Source organism: Bombus pyrosoma, linkage group LG1 (assembly GCF_014825855.1).
Source record: "Bombus pyrosoma isolate SC7728 linkage group LG1, ASM1482585v1, whole genome shotgun sequence".
NCBI lineage: Eukaryota > Metazoa > Arthropoda > Insecta > Hymenoptera > Apidae > Bombus > Bombus pyrosoma.
This window is the reverse complement of record NC_057770.1, coordinates 10971697-10991804: the sequence shown is the minus strand read 5'-3', so window position 1 is coordinate 10991804 and position 20108 is coordinate 10971697. Positions and strand designations below refer to the sequence as shown.

Genomic DNA, 20108 nt, shown 5'->3' with positions numbered 1-20108 from the left:
TAATTTCTGGATGCAGCATACACAGAACACCGGACTCTTTTATCCCTCATTTCTGATCGCGCCGTGAATCATTTTCTAGACGCATCCACCGAATAATTGCGAGGCGAACCGTGGACGAGGAGAGCTACAAATTGCCCCTGTATTACGAGTAATTTATAATTATAAGGCCCGGCGAACAATCTGCACCGATGTTTTTCGCCGTGCAACCTGTTATTTCGCGCTCGACTAAATATTCCTAGGACGCGGCGGGAAAGGAAATAGTTGCTGAAACTAACCGAGACTATCTTGCCTTCGTTCCTGTACGTATGTCATGGGTGAAAAGGAGCGAAAGGAAGCACACCCTCGTTCGTAAATATCTGGATACGCTATAATATCGTATAAAATGTGATAATCGTTGTAGATGATTAATGGCCATTTATCTTAAGAAAGTACAACAGGAGTTTGTAAAAAAGTATCTGTGAGAAGAAAATGATGAATTAAAATTTATTGAAAAGATTTAGAATGAATTAGGTGAAAAATTTATAGTAGTAATAGACAATTTCGAATAATCGTGAGATTTTCTCTCGAAATTGTTTTAATTTCAACTGTCTTTCAATAATATATATTTGAATATGTATCTCTGAGATGTAATGAGAAAATTCGTATTTCTGATGCAATTAATGATATTGATTTAATGAAATCAGAAACTGTTTGAAATATTATTTTGATAAAGATTTATCCCGCTACAAAATATAAGTCAAGTAAAGATTACTTAATTTCATACGTAAACAACGAAATAATTTCATTTCATTTTTAACTAATGAGATAATTTATAGGGAGATCATTTTCTCGTTCAAATAAACTTAACGAGTAATCATTTCAAAATAACATTTAGCTAAATAAAATAATGTATTATTTAAACATTTATTTCTCAAATATTTTCTTTACATAATTCTGCTCAAGAATAAATGAGAATGTGCGTTGTTTGGATAATAAAATTCAAATGTATCACTCGATCAAATAATTTTCTGGTGATTCAATGCGATTCAATATCAGTCAACTCGATACTTGATGATTAAGGAATGATAGGATACAATCAAGTAAGCAGGATAAATCGTTTATTCACGATGATAACGCGCAGTGAATGATGTCAGCATTACAGGAATAAAAGAAGAGAAACTATTAAGTATGTCTTGGATTGGTATATGTGGCGTAAGATTACGTATGATGATATCGTATCGGAAGGATTGATGACTTTCGTTATGTGTTGCGATAACTTGTTGAACACACTTTTGCACAGTTCTTCCTCGGTCTAAAGACTATGCTGAACGTTTTTCATCGGTAATTACAGAAGATAAAGTAATTCAGCAATCTTGACTACTGTTTTTTTCACCTTTGTCGAAGAGATCTGTCGGACGTCCATGTACAATCTTCAATTTGTCATGCCGCTCTTAATGCGCTATCTTATTAGAGAAACCAGAAAGCAGATGTACTCGACTTGATTGAGTTATACTCGTTGTTTCGTATGAAAAATATTGTTACGCGTCGTGAGTTCACTTGCACTTTGACTGCGCCTCGATTATTCTATTCTATTCTGTTCTGTCTTACGAGATAAATCATCCAAAAGATGCGAAAATGTTTGAAAATTTAAGCTTCCCTTGGCACTGTTCTCCACGTTAAATAGGAATATTTAAGAAATATTTAAAGGTAAATAAGGTAACAACACTATTCTCACCGCGAAGAAAAACTTTAAAATATCCACGAAAAATTATTTGCACATCACCGTAACAAACTTTTATGAATACACAGGCTCCATAATACTTTTATAAACCTAGTTTCGCGTTATTGTATATTAGAAAGAATCAAACAAAGAACAGGATGTTTCTCATCTGAAACTTTCATCAGTAAGAAAAGACGAAATTTCTTGCGATGCACAGTACTTTCTTGGCGCAAACTAGGGAAAAATAGGGATCTCGCGACACGATATGTCGATTCTATGCATCCATCTCCGGAGAATTTTATTCCCCTGCCCCTGATCCTCTGTTACATGCCACTGAGAGAAAAGTTGAGAAAGAAAGAATATTGAGAGACGATCGGTGATATTGCACAAATCGCGCCTCCAGCTATTCTGGGACAACACGTACGGCGATTTCGTCTTTTTCCTTCCGTCCCGTACAATCTGAATCACAGAAATCCGTGCAGACTACTCGAACCTTCGGGATATTCTCTTTGCGTGAACAACTACAAAGAGGATCGGTCTCTTACGTGCATTAATGCAGGAACGTGATCGAGGAAATCGAACGAGGGACCTGTGTTCCGTGTAAACACACAGTCACACGTACGTACGAACCAAGTATTTCTTGGTATACCTTAAAATCTTGAATTTATACATTGTGGTGGTAAATTCATGATACAATAAAAGTCAGGATGATTCTATGCCACAAAATAAAAGGGAAATCGAGAACTATAAATAGAGTACATTCGAAGCTTTATTTTGGAGAAAATTGAGTTTGTAAATTCAACGTCATTAATTTTATTCGTGTTATTTGTGAGATCCATATAGGGAGGAACGGAAAAGGCAGAGGCATCGAGACTTTTTGTCAGTTAACAGTCAGTCAATGAGTGAAGAAATGAAAGGAAGTACCGTTAAGTGGAAGGCTGAAGTCTGTGATTACTCTAACGATCCCCCTGATAATTGGTTTTCAGCAAAATTAAAGAGAGAGAGCTAGATCTTTTGAGGATTATCACCGACAGGAAACGAGACATCAGTAGCGTTACGGTAATGGTAATTATTTCTATGAAAATGCTACGTGCTAAGTATCCATCCTATAGACGACGACCTCTTGCTCTTCTTACAGATTCGACCGTGTAAAAAATAAAGAAAAAGTTCCATCTTCTCTGTGTCCATTCTACAAACAAAAAAACGAGATACCGTACGTCTTTCTTAAACATAAAAGATTCTAGTACATTGTAACTTGACGCGGATCGTTATAGACCTTTGCTAATAAAGGAGAAAAAAAGCGGATTCACGGATAAAACATGCACGATAAAAGCGAGCAGTGGCAGTTCCTTCGTTTCATAATACCCACGCTTTTTTATTTTCTTCGTTTATGAAAAGAACAACTTTATCACGCGTTACAATAGCGCTTCGCGACGACACTTTCAGCGACCAATATGCTCGATTCGATGTATTGGCTCAATTAATTATTCTGTGTAATATAAAAAGCATTTATATCCATAAAATATAAGAAACGGAGAAGCATAGAGTATTATAATAACGATGCCCGATAATACGATGCATAAATTATGCAAACATTCGCAGTCCACTCATAAAGATTGAATAGCAATGCTATAAATTTTATTCGTGATTTTACGATTTTAAAACCACTGTGCGTCACTCGGCGTCGTCGAATGCGCATGTCGTTGAAAGTTCCATTATACCAGGGACAGTGTAATCTAGAACGTTCCCTCGTTGATTCAAACATCGATGGAAGACAATCTACGCTTCTGCAGCCTTGGTGCAGCCTTGGTACACCCTGTTATCGATTCCTTCTCGCTCACTTATCGATAATTTCCCACCCTTTTGGCCCGGGCGCTTATCGATTCTGATCACGAGCGTACCCCTGAGCCCATCGAAAAGCACAGAGAAAATTTGAGAGACGATAAACGAGGCGAACCCGTGAAAATTAGTTTATACGCATAACTCGCGTGTCTGACATGACAGTTCCAATTTCAGAGATAGGTTCTGTCGTGGAAAGGAGTGGTTGATTTCGGTATGGAGAGGGTGGGAAAGTTGAACGTAACTAGAATCGTGTCCAGCATTAATTGCATTCTCATTTAATTAAAAGACTCACCAGAGAGGTGATGAGGTAACTGTGATAGTCGCTCATCATTCCTATTTGCTGGGCCTGCTTCAACACGTCGTAAATCCTCTCGGTAGAGCAATCCAGTACAATGTGCGACTCGGCCGAGTTTTTTATCTGTTTTAGCAACGGCCTGAAACAGAAGGTAAAATGTAGGTTAGTATATGTGTGAAGGTGGCAAAGGCGGAACCATAACACGTCTCCCGCGCTTCGTGGGCGAATATTTTTTCGCTAATTTTGCTATTAATACTAAGATTGTATGGTGGGATGTAACGTATACCAATACTTCTGAAAATAATATTAGTGTATTACTGGATATATTCTTCGTACTGTTAATATTCAACATCATTTTCCCATATCGAATCTTTTCGTTGCAACATGTGTTGAGTTTTGATTGTATCGCAAGAAGATGTGCATATTTTAAACTTTCAATAAAGCTAAACGTGCTTCGTATATTTATATAATTCGTATGTGAAAAATTGGCACAGTGTATAGCACGGATTAAAGTTATTGAAATCCTTTAGGTATATCGCGACTTATAGTGAAATTTTTAGGTACGCGACTTCCTCGGTTTTAAGCGTCGCACGAGATCTTCGCGAAAGCAGTCCCTGGTGCTTTCACGCCATCTCCTTTTTTACGAACTTGGAAATATTATGGTCGTTTCATGTAATTTTCGAACATGATGTTTCCGAGAAAGCGATGCTAGTACGGTAATTCTGCGGAAGCGACTGTAGTTGATAGAATATTCTATTGTGTTCTCGTCCCTGTAAAATAAATCTTATATATTACAGGGAGAGAAACGTTTCATCTTTGCATAAATCATCATAAAGGTTCTTTTTTTTGGCTGATCCGTGATCCTCAAGAAAGTTTTAAAGAACATGATATTTTATATGACCAACCGAATCAAATAAAATAGCGAATATGTATTATGAAAATCAAAAAACTAATAATTATGAATGAAAAATTATGTCTTTCGAATGAAAAAATCATAAAATTCAATTTTGTAATAATTAATGTTATTTTCATATTGCTACTCTTCATACAAATTCACTTACAATTACATTTCCTATCATTAGAATTTCACTACCATTAAGTTGACTGGAAAGTTCTGTCGTCAGATTTCGTTTGAATATTTGCTATTTTATTTGCAGCTTTTCATAAGTCATATTTTCATCACCAAGATATAAAATATATATAAAAAAAGGTAATATTATCGGAGAAATTACATGCTAATGATCAATTAATTGTTTTGCAACTATATGTATGTTAAATGGTGCATTCTGTGCGAATTATTGAAGCTAACTTGAACAGCCATTATCATATGGAACAGTAATTTATATCGTTAATACACATGGTTGAATTTATTATCTTGATACATGTAACGAAATGATAGTAACAAAAATATATAGTTCCATGTAGTAAAATTATATTGATATCATAATAAATAACACTGGAAGAGAAACTTCAGAGATATTTCATTAATTTTCCATCACGAAATAAACAAACTTTCAAGCAAACCGTGTTTCACATTCTCAGCAGATTATAATAAATAATTTCCAAGAAGCAACAGCGCGTGCACCCCTGAACCGGACATTTTGTACTTCACAAAACTTTGTAAATTGTTTATTGGATAAAAAATGAGAAGAGGAGGAAGGAGGAAAGTATAAAATGAAGGACAAAGAAGAACATCGGATTGGATACTTGATTGCGAATCGTGAAAATAACCATTCCGACAATGCAGTTCGCACGCATTCTGTTGGCGGTCCACCCGTTCCCACGAGGACGAAATAACTTCCGATTCCGGAGCTACGTTCCATGTACTTTTGATCAAAATTTCATAACACGAGCATCCTCTTCCCGGCCTTCCGCTCGCCTCCACTCATTCAACATGCACGATAATGCGAATCTCCTTATGCGCCCGGCGCAACTTGGACTGCTGCTCATTGCGCGAATTTTTCATGGGCCTTTACATAATTCAGCGGAAAGTCTCTTTCGTGTGCGTCGTTCCGGTGCTCCAACGCAGCTATTCTTACGATGGCCGACAATCGAGCCAGGTAACTTTCGTCAAATCTTCTGTACAACAATGAAAACTGAAGACAGTGTGCAGAAACATCTCGTTACGGGTAAAACGAAGGAAACAGAAAGAGTTGGACGTAGCCAAATATAAAAGTACCCTTTGACTTGAAAAAGGAAAAGTTCGCCACCTTCTTAGAATCACGTACAGTAGATTTCGTAAGTTATCTGAACACGTTGATCAGTTTGTAGTAACAGTATGCGAATGTTACCAAAGAGTATAAATTGTGAATTAGACCACTTACTATCTTTTAACGGAATCATCATCGTATACTTTGATATTTATTATATGTACTGCCGCGTACACTTGTTGTTTAGATACCACTGCACCGGTTATATTAACATCGCAAGTATTTCTATCTTTATAAAACACTTTTCAATCTGTCCTATATTTATAAAATTAAGGAATTTGAAGATAAGAAACTTGTCAAGTAACAAACTAATTTTACGATTTAACAAGAATATCACTTATGTGCGTTCGAAAACTAATTTAATCTCACCACAATATTTTATTGTATGCGCGTATAATGATTATAACGAATAAAACGTTCGAGCCAGCTACCTTTCGTCGAGTCCTCCATGTAACGACGAAAACTAGAAACAATGTGCAGAAACATTTTGTTAGAAACAGAACGAAGCAAACGGCAAAAGTTGGGCGCAGGTGAGTATAAAAGCGTGGCATTTATGATGTGGAAACCGTACGATGAAGAATACTTCATGATTGGTTGAATTTATGGGGGTGTATCGCGAGGCAATGTAGAGTGGTAAGTAAGCAAAACGAGTTGAAATGTAACGACCCTCCAGTTTTACCGGCCAAACTGCTCCATTGTGCGATTCGCGACCTATTAATACGGCCATTAAGAAGTTTGAATAGGAATGATAAATCAGACTGGAGAGGCTTCTTTGTTCATTGGTGTTCGTCCCTCGCGTAATCTCGTAAGACTCGAGGAACTGCGGTAAAAGCTGGCGACATTATGCTGGCTGATTTAAAAGCAGCCTGAATTTGTATTACATCGTTCTTAATTATTTTTACTGAATATATAGGCGAGGAAACTTGTTGGAAGTTATTTACTGTTCGTGTATTCGCAGATTGTAGATTTAGCAATGCAAATGACTCTACGTGATATATTATCTGGTTTTTGTATGTATATAGTCTTTATTGAAATAGGTAAGGTATGTTTTAGCAAATGTATTTTGCAATCTATTCTTCTTTTGCGTAGTAGTTCTAACATGGACATGTTAATGATTTATTTGCTTTATATTTATATGTTTCAAAATATTCACGTTTTAAGATTCGTCGTAGCAATTCAAGCGAATTGCTTATTAATGTAATTTGATTGTTAAATTAGGAACTTCGTACATTGTTTCTATTTTATTTATTATATTCAGAACAATGCTATCATTGTTAGATGATAGCCAGTTTACAAAATATTATATATTTTGCAAATAATTCCACAAAGTTATGAATAAACAATACTTGCCGATTAACATTTTCATGGAAGATTTTCTGTTCAAGCATTATTTCAAAATAAATATTATGTAAAACATGTTCCGTACAAATGTATTCTTTAGAATATTTTTTGCGTCGCAGATACAATACTGGTTTATATATTAATCCTAGTCCTCGGAACAGACACAAAAGTTTCAAAAGCTTTGTTAAAATTCTTTACTATTATTCACGTGAATTCAATTGTCCTGAGATACCTGAAGGCTTCAAAAAACATAAAAGAGTTAAGGGGAAGAGGAATTTTCAAGCAGATACTGTAATAACATTACTAAAGAGAATTCAAACGTAGCTGTGGCATGATGCGAGATACATAATGTATTTTGTTATAACGTTTGACTACAAATTTGGTACAACTACATGTGGGAATTGTTTATTTTACATTAAAATCCCAACATGAATACTTGTATCAATAGAAGCACGGTATTGAATACGCATGCACGGTTCTGAATAATATTCCACCAAGTTGAATAATTATTATATGAATAAATAATTCGCTCGATGTATCTGCGTACCCTATTTTATCATGAATCCAAAATAAATATTCCTGTAATTCCATAAACCTGTATGATTCGAAAGTGGATTTCCAAAAATTCAAGTTTAATATGCTGCCAGATAATTCCTACGTTATGAATTATTTCTTGATATCGTAAGTCAACAGTTTTTAATGAATTTAACCACGATTTACATTAATACCAAACTTCTCACATATTTTACGTTCTAAATTCATACTTCGCCAACCCTTCTTTATGACATCTCAGTTATTCACCAAATCACGATTTTGAATCTGCTAAATCCTCCCAACGGACGCACCCCAAATTCCTTTTCTGACTTGATAAACCCTTTAAGATTCACTATAACCAACCCCAAACAGAAGGAAACCCCGAGTAACATTTTCAACCTTTTACACGTCAAGGTCCTATCTCTAAACCCTGACATCCTATCAGAATATTAATCAAATTATAAATAAGTCCATCTTTAAAACTCTTCACAATAGCTACAAATAATTGGCACTTTATGCAATATAATTATTAATAATATATATTAATAATAATTGTTATTATAATTATTTATGTAATACCTAGGTTTTATAACCAAATTATTTTTTAACATATAGTAGATATTGTAAGTAATAATAATTTTATCAATAGAAGACACGTGAAACACTCTAGTGATGGTGCTATATAAAATACAAGAAACAATGTGTAGAGACAAGATTAATACCTTTAATCTCATATTTAATCATACCTATAATCATATTCCAGGGCGACAATGGGAAATTTTCAGAACTCGAGGGACCAACCTACGAGCAATCATTCAACAATTACGAATATTCCTTGTGGCTGAAGCATCGTTTGCCATTGTCCACTATCGTGTAAATCTTATCTTATTTCACCGTCCTGGAGGAACAACTAGACGCTGTAAAGCATGGCTGAAGCAATTCTTCTTGAATCGTGCATCGTAAACCAGCGTGTCAATTTGGTCAGTTGAAGCACCACGATGTAGCAGTGTAACTAGTGCGCGCGTTTCAACTATGTGGTTCGTGCTTTTATTTCAAAAGCAGTTTCGCGCTTCCTGGACAGTGAATATTCTCGTACAGTCACCGTGGCGCCAAGAAAATGCGCTTAGACGATTTTTACGCGCGACGGGATTACCTCGTTGATGGTGCCAAATATCCGAAGCTCGGCTAAACAGTACACAACGGTTCGTTTCGCTTTACAACGCGTCGTAAAGCAGCCAAGAGCCAGCCTCGCGATCCTCGAAGCCGATCGATCGTTTCCACGCTGCTGAGAACTTTTACGTAGTCATCGAGGATGCAGGGTAGGTAATCCAAGATCGAGAGCGCCGACAGCCAAGCTTATTCCGCGCAATACCCAGGAACAAGAAGGTATAAAGTTTGCATTGAGAATGATAAGGAATCGATATGAGTTTACAGAGGAACGAACCAGGTTTCCTAGCGCACCTGTTCGCGCACTGGTTTCTCCTTTTTCTATCCTCATCGTCGTTCCTCCTGTCGTCAGTTCTCCTTTCGATCCGGATCTCCTCGCCTCTGTCGTTTCTTCCCTTTAACTTAATGCTATCATCGAGGCTTTATTCTGGTAAGGTTCGAGCAGTTCTGGTACCGAGCGTAAGCCGACCAACGTCTCTTATATTTCTTTCTCTTCTGCTTCCATCGTTCTGTCGCTTTCTACTTCCCTTCTCTTCTCCCTTTTTTCGTTCTTCTCTTACTACTTCGCTCGACTCGTCAGCGTTGTAGATGGCTTTCCAGATATCTTTCGAGATTGTCGTTCTCTCGGGAGGATAGGCTGCGACCGAAAAATACCGCTAAGAAATCGTTGGTGACAAGCCCAGTCTTACGGAATTTTTTAATCTTAAAGGAAAGAAAGAAAGTTCGACGCCTGCATCTCTCGCTCAATGAACCCTCCAGTCGGTCGTGGAAAAGATCAGATAAGAGATAGATGAAGGAATAATGGTTACAACGGTAATCAACGCGCCCGTTACGGTGTGACTAATGAAGTACGTGGTTATGAGTTAAGATTGATGATTAGACAGGAGAATGTAGTGACGCAAGTTAAGTATGATTTCCTTTCACACAGTGCGTAAGAGTTTCTATCGACTGGGGAAAGAAGGATGAAGTTCGTCGTCTTCCTGGCGGCGGAATCACATTACAAACAAAGATTTAAAAATTGTGTAAAACAAGTGCTAAGCGTCTGCTACAGACAGTGGAGCGTATAAGCGGGGGTCATAAAAAAATTCTAATACGGTGTTTAATAAAATATTTTCCATGAGACAATTGCAGCTTCTTTACTACTTTTATTAGCGTAATTTAAATTGTTGCTTAGATTTCAGCAATACAGTTTTACTATTTCATTAATTAAAATTTTGCTGCAGTGACAAGGAAACACTACTAGGAGCAGTGCAAAGATACACGTTTGCGAACAAAAAGCATTTACGACTGTAGGTATACTTTACGAGTACAGTAGATACCATATTTCAACGAGAATAACTTGGTTACAGTTGCTTTAAATTTACGGTAAGGATGCTATATTATAACATATATGGATGATGGTTCCAAACATTTAAGCAACAAGATTTAACTCTTTATCCTTGTAATAATTCTGTATACTTACAATTAAAACTCTGATAGCACTTATGAGTATTCCTTTCGTGGTATTTTATATATGTATGTATTTATGATAATCTGATAGTAAAAAATATTTGTATGTACTATATGTGTCAAATGAACAGTCTTCAATTATCTGTAATAAAGAAAATAATAAAAAATAAGAATGACAAATAAGAATATTTAAAAGAAATTGCTAGAAAGACGACTACATGATTATATCGTAAAGTAATCTATGTAGTAATAAACGTCATTTATAATGAATTATAGCTTCTAATTACAATCGATGTTTCTTGTAAACCTAATATTTTATCGTCTACAAAACTGGAAGCCTACTACCTTTAAAAATTGATTAAACGTATGTAAATCAACTTCCAGTAGCTTTAAACGCGTTACATCTCGCGCGAATTCAAATTAATCTACTACAGTACGAGTTACAACTCGCATCGACTAATTCTGACGCTGAACTTCTTTCAACGTACAGAATTTGCACAAAATTTGCATCAGCATACTCCGAACATACATCAACTCATTGGAACTCGTTTCAGGAGCCATTTTATCTACAACTGACGTGAATTCATTGCAATCCTTTCAAGCTCTTAATAGCAATGTCTCGCGTTGTAAATCTAAGCATCGAGTGGTTTGCTCTCGAGATTCTGTGCGTCTCAATAACAATCGCTTTGCTTACAATTCGCCATACCATCACGCCCGCGTCTCGCAACTTTAATTGTCCTAACGTTATTTACACGCGGTGAATTATTCACAAGCCGCTACATTTCAACCGCACGTCGACACACGAAACGACGGTGGGTTAATATAGTCCGTATCAAACGGACTAATGGACACTGGTCTGAACCGTGGCGAAATTAGGCCACGCAACTCGCCCGACAATTCCAAATTCATTTTACAGTTCTGCTAAACTTCCATCGCTACGGGGGAGGAAGTTAAATTTCATGCGCCGTTGTCCTAGAAATTGAGCAGCTCGTAACAAAAACAACGCTTGTCAAATTTGTCCGTATTTTAGATAATGAAAATTCATCGCAATACATTGTGGAATCAATGTTATAAAAAATTGGTTGGTAATTGCGGCCTCGTGATTCATTTAACTTTTTAATCTATTAACCATATCATCTTTGATATGAAGGGAATGAAGGTCTCTAAAAATAAATCAGTTTCCATTAGAGCAGTGCTAGTTCTTGCCAGATTTGTTTTATGACAAATAAAACGAGATGTAACAAGATAGGAAATCTTTAAAGAAGAAAGATTATTACGTCCAAGGATTGGTAACCAGACCGATGAGCTGAGTCGCCTTCCTCAGTTTGCAAGTTCGCAAGATCAGCAGCATTCTTGGCAACCAAATCCACCCAAAAAATTTCTACCTATTTTTTTTTTTTCATGAATTGAAGGAATATATTATTCTGATAATAATCCAGGAATAAGAATCTTTTGTAGAAGGGAAATGACCAGAAATAATTGTAAATGTAAATACATTACGTGTATAGTAGTTAATTGTAATATAATATTCTTTCGCTTTCTTGGAAAAAGACAAAGCTGGACAAAGATTCGGAAACAATCGTTCGAGAGAATCGTAGGACGGAATTTCTCCACTTCTTTCTTGTCGAGGAAACGCGTCTTTGAGGTGAATCTTCCTGCGTCAGCCCTACCTTTGCACCAGTTTTTACAATCGATATTCGTTGATAGAAAGAAAAACTTTAAGAAAACCTGGCGTTTCTCTAAGAAAATGGATAGCGCAATTTTACGTAATGGAAGACGCCGGAATGGGGGTAACATTTAATCGCATTCGATTGTCGACCAAACGTGATATACGATTCGTCGCGGCCACATTTAAACTTTTTCTCTCTTGCTACCATCCTTTTTTAAATGCGGTTTCAACGACTCTGGAACTCGGCCATAAGTACATATACCACCGTAAATTCACGTGCTCTAAGCGAATGTCCACTAATGCACACTGTTCAGAGGTAGGTAGAACTACTCGAGAATTTTGGAATGTGTAATATACAAGATAAGGACTACGATAAAATACATTTTATTTGTTTTTCTTTATCCAGGCAAATTGTATAAAATAGAATTTCCTGTGATACAGTATTAGTATATATAGTATATATATTAGTATTAGGTAAAATACATTATGTACGATAAGTCTACTATTATACGGATTATGAGTAAAAATTCTACTGCTTTATAAAAAATGGACTTGACCGAATATTGTGATTCAATATTTGCAAAAATCTCCATCGAGGCAGAACAAATTTTGATAAATAAAAAACAATTTTATATTTTTCTGTGTTGAAATATTGAACGTTTAGTTTTTTTTAATAGAAGCCATCAGATGGGACAAACGATTAACTTGACAATGAAACTATCAACAAGTTTATTTTTTTTTATGAAACGTTTTAGGCAAAATGTCACGAGGGGAATACGATAACTGATAGCGATTGAATTTGGATCTCGGGTAAAAGCTTTACTTTTGCAACTATAATAATATGTCATGTGTGAATGAGATACACGTATAGTAGTTTTCACACGTATTTTATCTTAAATAAGTAAAACATCATGTATAAAAAGTATATACAGAAATTATTAAATTTATTTAATTTATTTCTACACTGTATCATTGAAGAAAATTTTCTTCCTTCTATGGCCAGGCAATCTATCTGATTTGCTTACAAAGTCAAATTATTCTGTATACATTCTCGACCACTACATTATTTAATTTGAAGATAAAATTTGACGAACTAACAAAGACATAAAATATGACAGTGTTCACATAAATAGAGAACATTTTTATACCAAACAGATAAATTAGATTAATTAAATAACAAATAGAAATTTGAAAGCCGTTCTATGTTTATGATACTTCAAAGTACAAGAAATGGATTTTTAAATCTTATATTACAGAAAAAAGGATAGAAATAAATCGTTTTATTGTATAACTGGCTGAGTTTAAGTTATATAAAGAATTTCTTTACTCCTTCGAATTTTGCTGAAAACTTGAAAAATATTGAATGCTCCGAGTAGCCTGAAATTCAATAGGTACAGACGGCACTATTTCCTGACGCGGTATATTAAGTCGTTGGCACGTCGCGTCGAAACGTTCAGTGTCGAAGAACTCTTCGGATTGTATACGAAATGAGCAACGGGTAAATACAACGCGGCACAGAGTCGGTCTTTCCACTCGAGTTGTTTAATTTCGAATGATCGGATGTCTAACAGTTTCGCGGTTTGGCATCGATCTGGTGGCTAGTTGAAGCGTTTCGACGCCCTCTCGAGAAGGGCACGAGGACCCAGACTTAACTATGAGAACTTGGAGGATGCGCGTAACGTAATCGAGCTTAATTATATCAAGGGCAAAGACCCTTGGCAGGAAGGAAGTGGAAGTCCTTCGATATTTAACGAAAACTTTTCCACAGTGTGAGAGGATTCCTTTAAAAAAGACGAACCGGCGGACGAAGTCTGATCGAATCGATTTAGAAACCGATTCACAGAGTTTTTCTCGAGGACCGTCTACTTGGCTGAATGCGGCGGAATCATTTCAAGGAAGTTGCTCTTTATATCAAAAAGAACGTGACTCATTCAATATTTTGTGGATTAACTATTCCTTCGAACAGTTCAGATTAGTTGTTTGTACTACGATTTACCTTTTTTCTCTTCATTCTTTCTGATTAATGCGGCGAAAATTAGTGTTTTTGATTAGTTTAAATAATTCTACATTTGAAATTTTCTTCGTTTATTTATTATAATTTCATGTACTACTTGTTTTTGTTTTGTTCCACATTTATACGCTTGCCATTAAATTTTATGTTCCTATTATTTGATCAAATTTCATTTCCAAATCGGATAATGTAGTAGTCGAGGACGAATACAGTGTATCACAGAAGTATTCGCACTTTTCTAACTGCTGTAATAAGAAGTCCAAATGAAAAATACTTACTACGCTGTATTTTTTATGAATCACGTAAAGACATGTAACATTTCATTAGGTGTTTGCACTTAACTTGTCACAGGGCGTCTTACATTTAATAAATATCATTTTAGACTTTTGAATAAAAGCCTTAGTCAAATGTTGAAGAATAGTGTCAAACTTTGAATGCTCATGTGCACTATCAGATCGTAAATTTTTCTAAAATTATGCAGTTTAATGTCTTCTCGCTGCATATCCGCATATTACATTCGAATTTCTACGAAACGTATACGAAGATCAGACAACTGGCCAAAAATATCTGGTCATTCCGCAGAAACAACCCAGAGAGAGAGAGAGAGACAGAGAGAGAGAGAGAACTTTTGTTCCTTATAATGGATAGAATTAGTATGAACATCAGAATAAATTAGAACCTCCGTGGAAAGTGTCTGAAATTCCAATAACCCAGGCACAAATCGGATTACACTATCATAAATGAGAAGCTTTGTTCCAATAATATCTTACATGCTTAAAAGACACGTCCCATAATAATCTCCAAACTACAAACAGCTAATGTACGCGCGACATGTTATTTCTATTCCTTAAATCGTTCGAGAAAAAAAGCTTTTAGCTTTCTCCTTTTTTCCATGTAGCCTGGAATTGCTAATGCATTTCCTGAGCATTTTTCAATGCTGCTGAAAGTGGTAGTTCGCATCAGCGGCGAGATGAAGTTTGTTTATCATCAAAAATACACGCTGGCTGTTTATTTTCAATTAACTTGTTTACCAAGGATTACCGTCACGTAACATTAACGATACACGGTCTTCTCCTCTTTCTTCCTTTTTCAATCTTCCTGCGGATATTCGCTTCTCCACGCAACGAGATATTGTTCTATCTCCCGACTGAATTTATGCAAATCGCGGCAGCAACTAAATGAGCCGTACGACGTGAGATTATCGACTGGTTAGGCGACCAAAGAAGAACGTCTCTAATATCGGCCGGATTCTCACGTGCATGTCGGTAGAAACTTAATTTCCGCTTTCTGACATCCTCTAAAGATGACCGTCGTACATTAGATACAGTGTCCGATCGAATAATATATAAAGTTCCTTGTGTAAATATAAGAAAAAGATATATAACAAAATTCTTTCGAGTTCGAAAGTTTATCAAGTATATTTGAACATGGTTAATTCTGGACTGGACAGGATTAGATACTCGACAGCAGGTTGTTCTACGTGTGGTTATTTTGCTAATAAATCGAAAATGTCGAATACAATTTTTTCATTTAAGGTTTCATTTTTAAGAAAATAGAATTTGAAGATGTTTAAGTTAAGAATCGACCTCGTATATGCGTATGATCAATTTTCAACTTTATTTTCCTTGGAAACAGAGCGTATTGTGAAAAAATTGTATTCTTCATTTTCGGTTTATTTTTACACGTAGAATGATCTTCTGTCGATTATTTGGTCTTGTCTATCGTAGAATTAGCTATGTTCAAGTCTTTTTGATAACTTCTCAAACTTGATTTTCTTCAAAACTAAGCCGAGAATGAAAAAATTTAATTTCATTTATTTTTCTTATCCTTATTTTATTTTATGAGTTATTTTATATTTTATGAAAAAGATGCCATATAAATATAGGCTCATAAATGATTCATTAAAAAGTTATAACAAAACTGTGGATATTTACGTGAATTTATATTCTTAACGATGCAAGTAAAGAAAAGAACTCGAAATAATAACGTGTTTTTGTTGAGAATTGTGGATCTTAATCGCCGAAATAAAAGTAAAAGAACACTTAGAATTTATATTACAATAGTTTTAGATTTATTTAGAGTCTCAGCACTCTCTTTGTCTCATCATTTTCTATACCACATTACTAATGGAACAGTTGCACTCATCTGTTTTTTGAGATGCTGTGCATACTCATATTTCCATGCACTCGTACTCACATACATGTGTCACTACTACGCGGCTAATCTAGTCTAGCACACAAAATTATACATATCTCAATAGTTTTATGTAATAATGTAACAGATTTGTTTGTTTCGGGAATGTTAATGTTATATGGCGATGACGAACTTATAGATTGCTATTCAGGAGTTCATATTATTGTAATATCAGACAACTAAAATAATACATGTTACATATCATTGGATCCGTTTTTTTATCGTGTAAGAATATGACAAGAAAAATATATGATGCTATTTAAATAATAAAAAATAATACATTTGAAAGCTTTCTTACATCGAAAAGTGCTTCATTTGATACTAATAAATTTTTGCTCGAGATATTTTTTTATTAGAAATCATTCAGATCCTTAGTTTAAGTATGGTGTGAATTGATTTAAATAACGCTGAGTTTGCAGATCGCTAAGTAATGTTAGTTACTTGAAAATGTCGTTGGAAATGCCCACAAAACGATTGGATATCGATTTTCGTTGACCGGAAGCGGCGCTGCTCGAAAATTGTTGGCGGAAATAAATCAGTGGATAGAAGGACGCTTCCAATCGACAAGATGGTTAAATTACTTCCTCGTCGCGACGCGTTTCGCGCTCTTTCAATTAATTATTCCGACCCAGATACGATTCATATTTCCGCAGGTGAGGATTTTGGTGAAAGTCTATTTTCATGTTGGAGGATTTTGTTTGAATTTTATTTCATGGTTTTTCAAATGTATTCGAGAATCTGATAATGAATAAAATTTGCCTATTGTACTGTCAGAATTGGCTAATTATCAATACATCCATAAAAAGTACTGGTTAAATTAAACAATTATGAGGTTAGACTCTTTTTTACAAAAACAAGAATAGGATGAGTAAATTCGTTTCTAAAAAAATTAATCAATTTTTCTCTCCAACAATCTTTTCAAATGAAATATACGCGAGATGATTGCAAAATCTCTTGCATTTCAATTGCATAAACGAAACTTGTCACGAACAACGATTCTTCCGAATATAGCACAGTACTAATCGGATTGATAGATCACGCGTTGAATAAACCGGTGGACAGACGGCGTGCGAATCAGTCGTCGAATTCCTGACGAACAAGGAAACACTGTCCCCGTTGTTTCCACGGGATGAACGTACACGTTTATCCAGCCGGCATTAATTGTCTGTTACCTCGTTTCGCTGGTTTCGCCTTGTTTCACCTTTCATCGGCGTGTCCGTTCCCAACGTGGACAACGTTCCAACGTAGAACGACTGGAAACCAGGGAAACAGCGGTACAGAGACATACAGATACAGTAAGCAACCTTTAGTTTTCGCGTTAATCACCCATCGCGTCAGAAGAGAGAATCGTCCTGTTAGTTACAAAGACGTCTCGTACGTTGGGTCGTCCTTTTCATGAATCGCACGAGACTTTTCTGATAATAGTTTGTTCACCATTAACGGTGGTTTCATTTACCATAATCTAGACTTTTACAAATATTAATATTATTTAATGTACAGATTATATATTGACACGACCATCTACTTTATTGCCAATTACTCGTTCATGATTCTACTTTGTCGATTTTGTAACAGGCGTGGAAAAATTGATTTATTCCGCTGATCAACAGTGATACCATCGATATACCAGCAATTTTTAGTTTAACATGATTTGTTCGTAATCAGTAAACTGTGGATTTTTATGCACCTTTGCAAAATTTAAAGGTACAAAAGTGAACACAATACATGTGACATATAAAATATTCAAAGTAAAGTATCTGTCATGATATTTAAACAATGAAACAGATCTCCATTTAACTTCTGTTTCTTTAATCGTATTCATAAAAAATTAAATTTGCATAAACATACGCAGTATAATAATCAGTGGGAATATCTATAAATAACTATTTTTAAGAATTATAAGCTTTTCAGTTACGTTTTGTGCTTTTCTAAGGAATTTCTCTCGGTATTAAGGAATTGTTTATTTTTTCTTAGATGTTCTTTTATGTAGAATGAAGAGAAACACGCGTGTAAAAGTTGTTCGAGAGAGTGTATTGAGAGATAGCCTGCAGCGATTGTTCGCTGGAGAAACCATGGAACGGGGCGGACAGACAGTTTTATGTAACACCTGGCACGTTAGTTTGAATATCTTACTGCCAGGAGGGTTTTAAGGTCTGGGAATTTTGAGAAGTGGACGTGAACTTTGCAAATTGGAAGAGAATCGGTCGATCGAGTCGAAAGATTGGAGCTCGAGTTCCGGTTTTTCGCTTACGAAGCTATATCGTATACAGTTCTGGATTCTCCAAAAGCTGCTTACCTTTCAGCGTAATATTTTATCAATATACTATATTATACATTTGAGCCAGCATATGTATCAATTAGTACCATTTCTATCAATTTTTTAATTACTAAAAACGATTTTTAATTATTAAAAGACGTACAGAATGAATCACGTAATTTGATTGAAATTTTCTTTTTATTAAGAAGTGTGGTTCAAAGACTCTTCTTTTTGTCGAGACTTTCAATACTACGCACAATTTGTTATAAATGAACCTATTATTTAACCTATTATAGTTTACCCATAATGAAATGTATTATGAAAAGGTTGAACACTTATTTGTAAAAAATCAAACTAGTCTTGAATATTTTGAAGAAAAAGATAGCTAATAAAAAGTGTACTGCAGCCATTTTAACTTTCAATAAAGTTATATGACATCAAAATTATATATTTACATTATTATAATAATACTGACTTTAGTTTCTCCACAAACAAAAGAATCTAACGTAATTACTTATACAGTTCAGCTATATGTCCCGCAAAATACTGCACCTTAATTGAAAAATTTACCTCATGACCACAAAAGTTCTCTCCAAACAGAAGAACGCCGCGAGAACAGGGTTACGTGATCACGCGCAAAATTCGGAGCTCACAGGTTACGTATGAAAGCATGATCCTCTGCAGGAGATGCCAGGATCGTCGTGCGCCGTAATAATAAATCGAGGTGGAAGAATTCTGTAGGAAACGGTTTTCGCGTGGAAAGCTTGATGCCACGCTCGAAATTAAGACCCAGAACCGTAGAGCAGAAACGAAAGGGTCGAAAAGGGCGGAACACGACGTACGTGGGCAGTAATAAAAGAAACCGTATTCCGGGCACCCAAAGTTTCTCTTCCGCTGGAATACATTGAGACGCGAGAAGAACGAATTTTCTCGCGTCCCCTATAACTCTCACGGTGAGAGCCACGCGAAAACCAAGATAAATATCTCTTTTGCCTGCCGCGAAAACGTTCGCCCGAGGGATTTTATTCGCTCGAGATCGCGCGCTTTTATTCGCGGCAGGAATTCCAAGTTGCCCGGGAAAGCGCCGGAAACCAGCGTGTATTAAGCGAAAGCAAGACAAGTGCTTGTCCGCTTGATCACTGCCTACGTAGGTAAAACTTGCCGCACCCTGAATGTTCCGACGGAAACTGCCGCAAGGTCTTTCACTTTGGTGAATACGAAACGTTCCTTCTCTTAGCAGTCGCGTGGTTACTCTATTCCCTTTGAGCGAAAGATGAAGCATAAGATATTAAGCAAGAATTTTTTCAGAGGCGTTGTAGGATGTTGATTCAGTTATATGAGTGAGTAAATTGCAATGATGAAATTTATCGTTTGAAAGTGTATAATAATGGAATGGTGTAGTATGATTGTACATTAAATGACGGTATTCGTTGATGTGATT

General features: G+C 35.7%; 1 protein-coding gene across 8 annotated transcripts in view; it reads right to left on the bottom strand.

Moving 5' to 3' along the window:
* LOC122565560 (glutamate receptor ionotropic, kainate 2) overlaps positions 1 to 20108 on the bottom strand; it is a 290846-nt gene that overhangs the window by 51938 nt on the left and 218800 nt on the right. For all 8 annotated transcript variants that reach the window (XR_006316322.1, XM_043725807.1, XM_043749063.1 and 5 more), the window contains exon 6: positions 3834 to 3975. Coding sequence is in view for 7 of the 8 variants with exons in the window: in XM_043725807.1 (XP_043581742.1) it covers positions 3834 to 3975 (142 nt within the window). In the remaining variant the exon portion in view is untranslated. The remainder of the gene's footprint in view (positions 1 to 3833; positions 3976 to 20108) is intronic.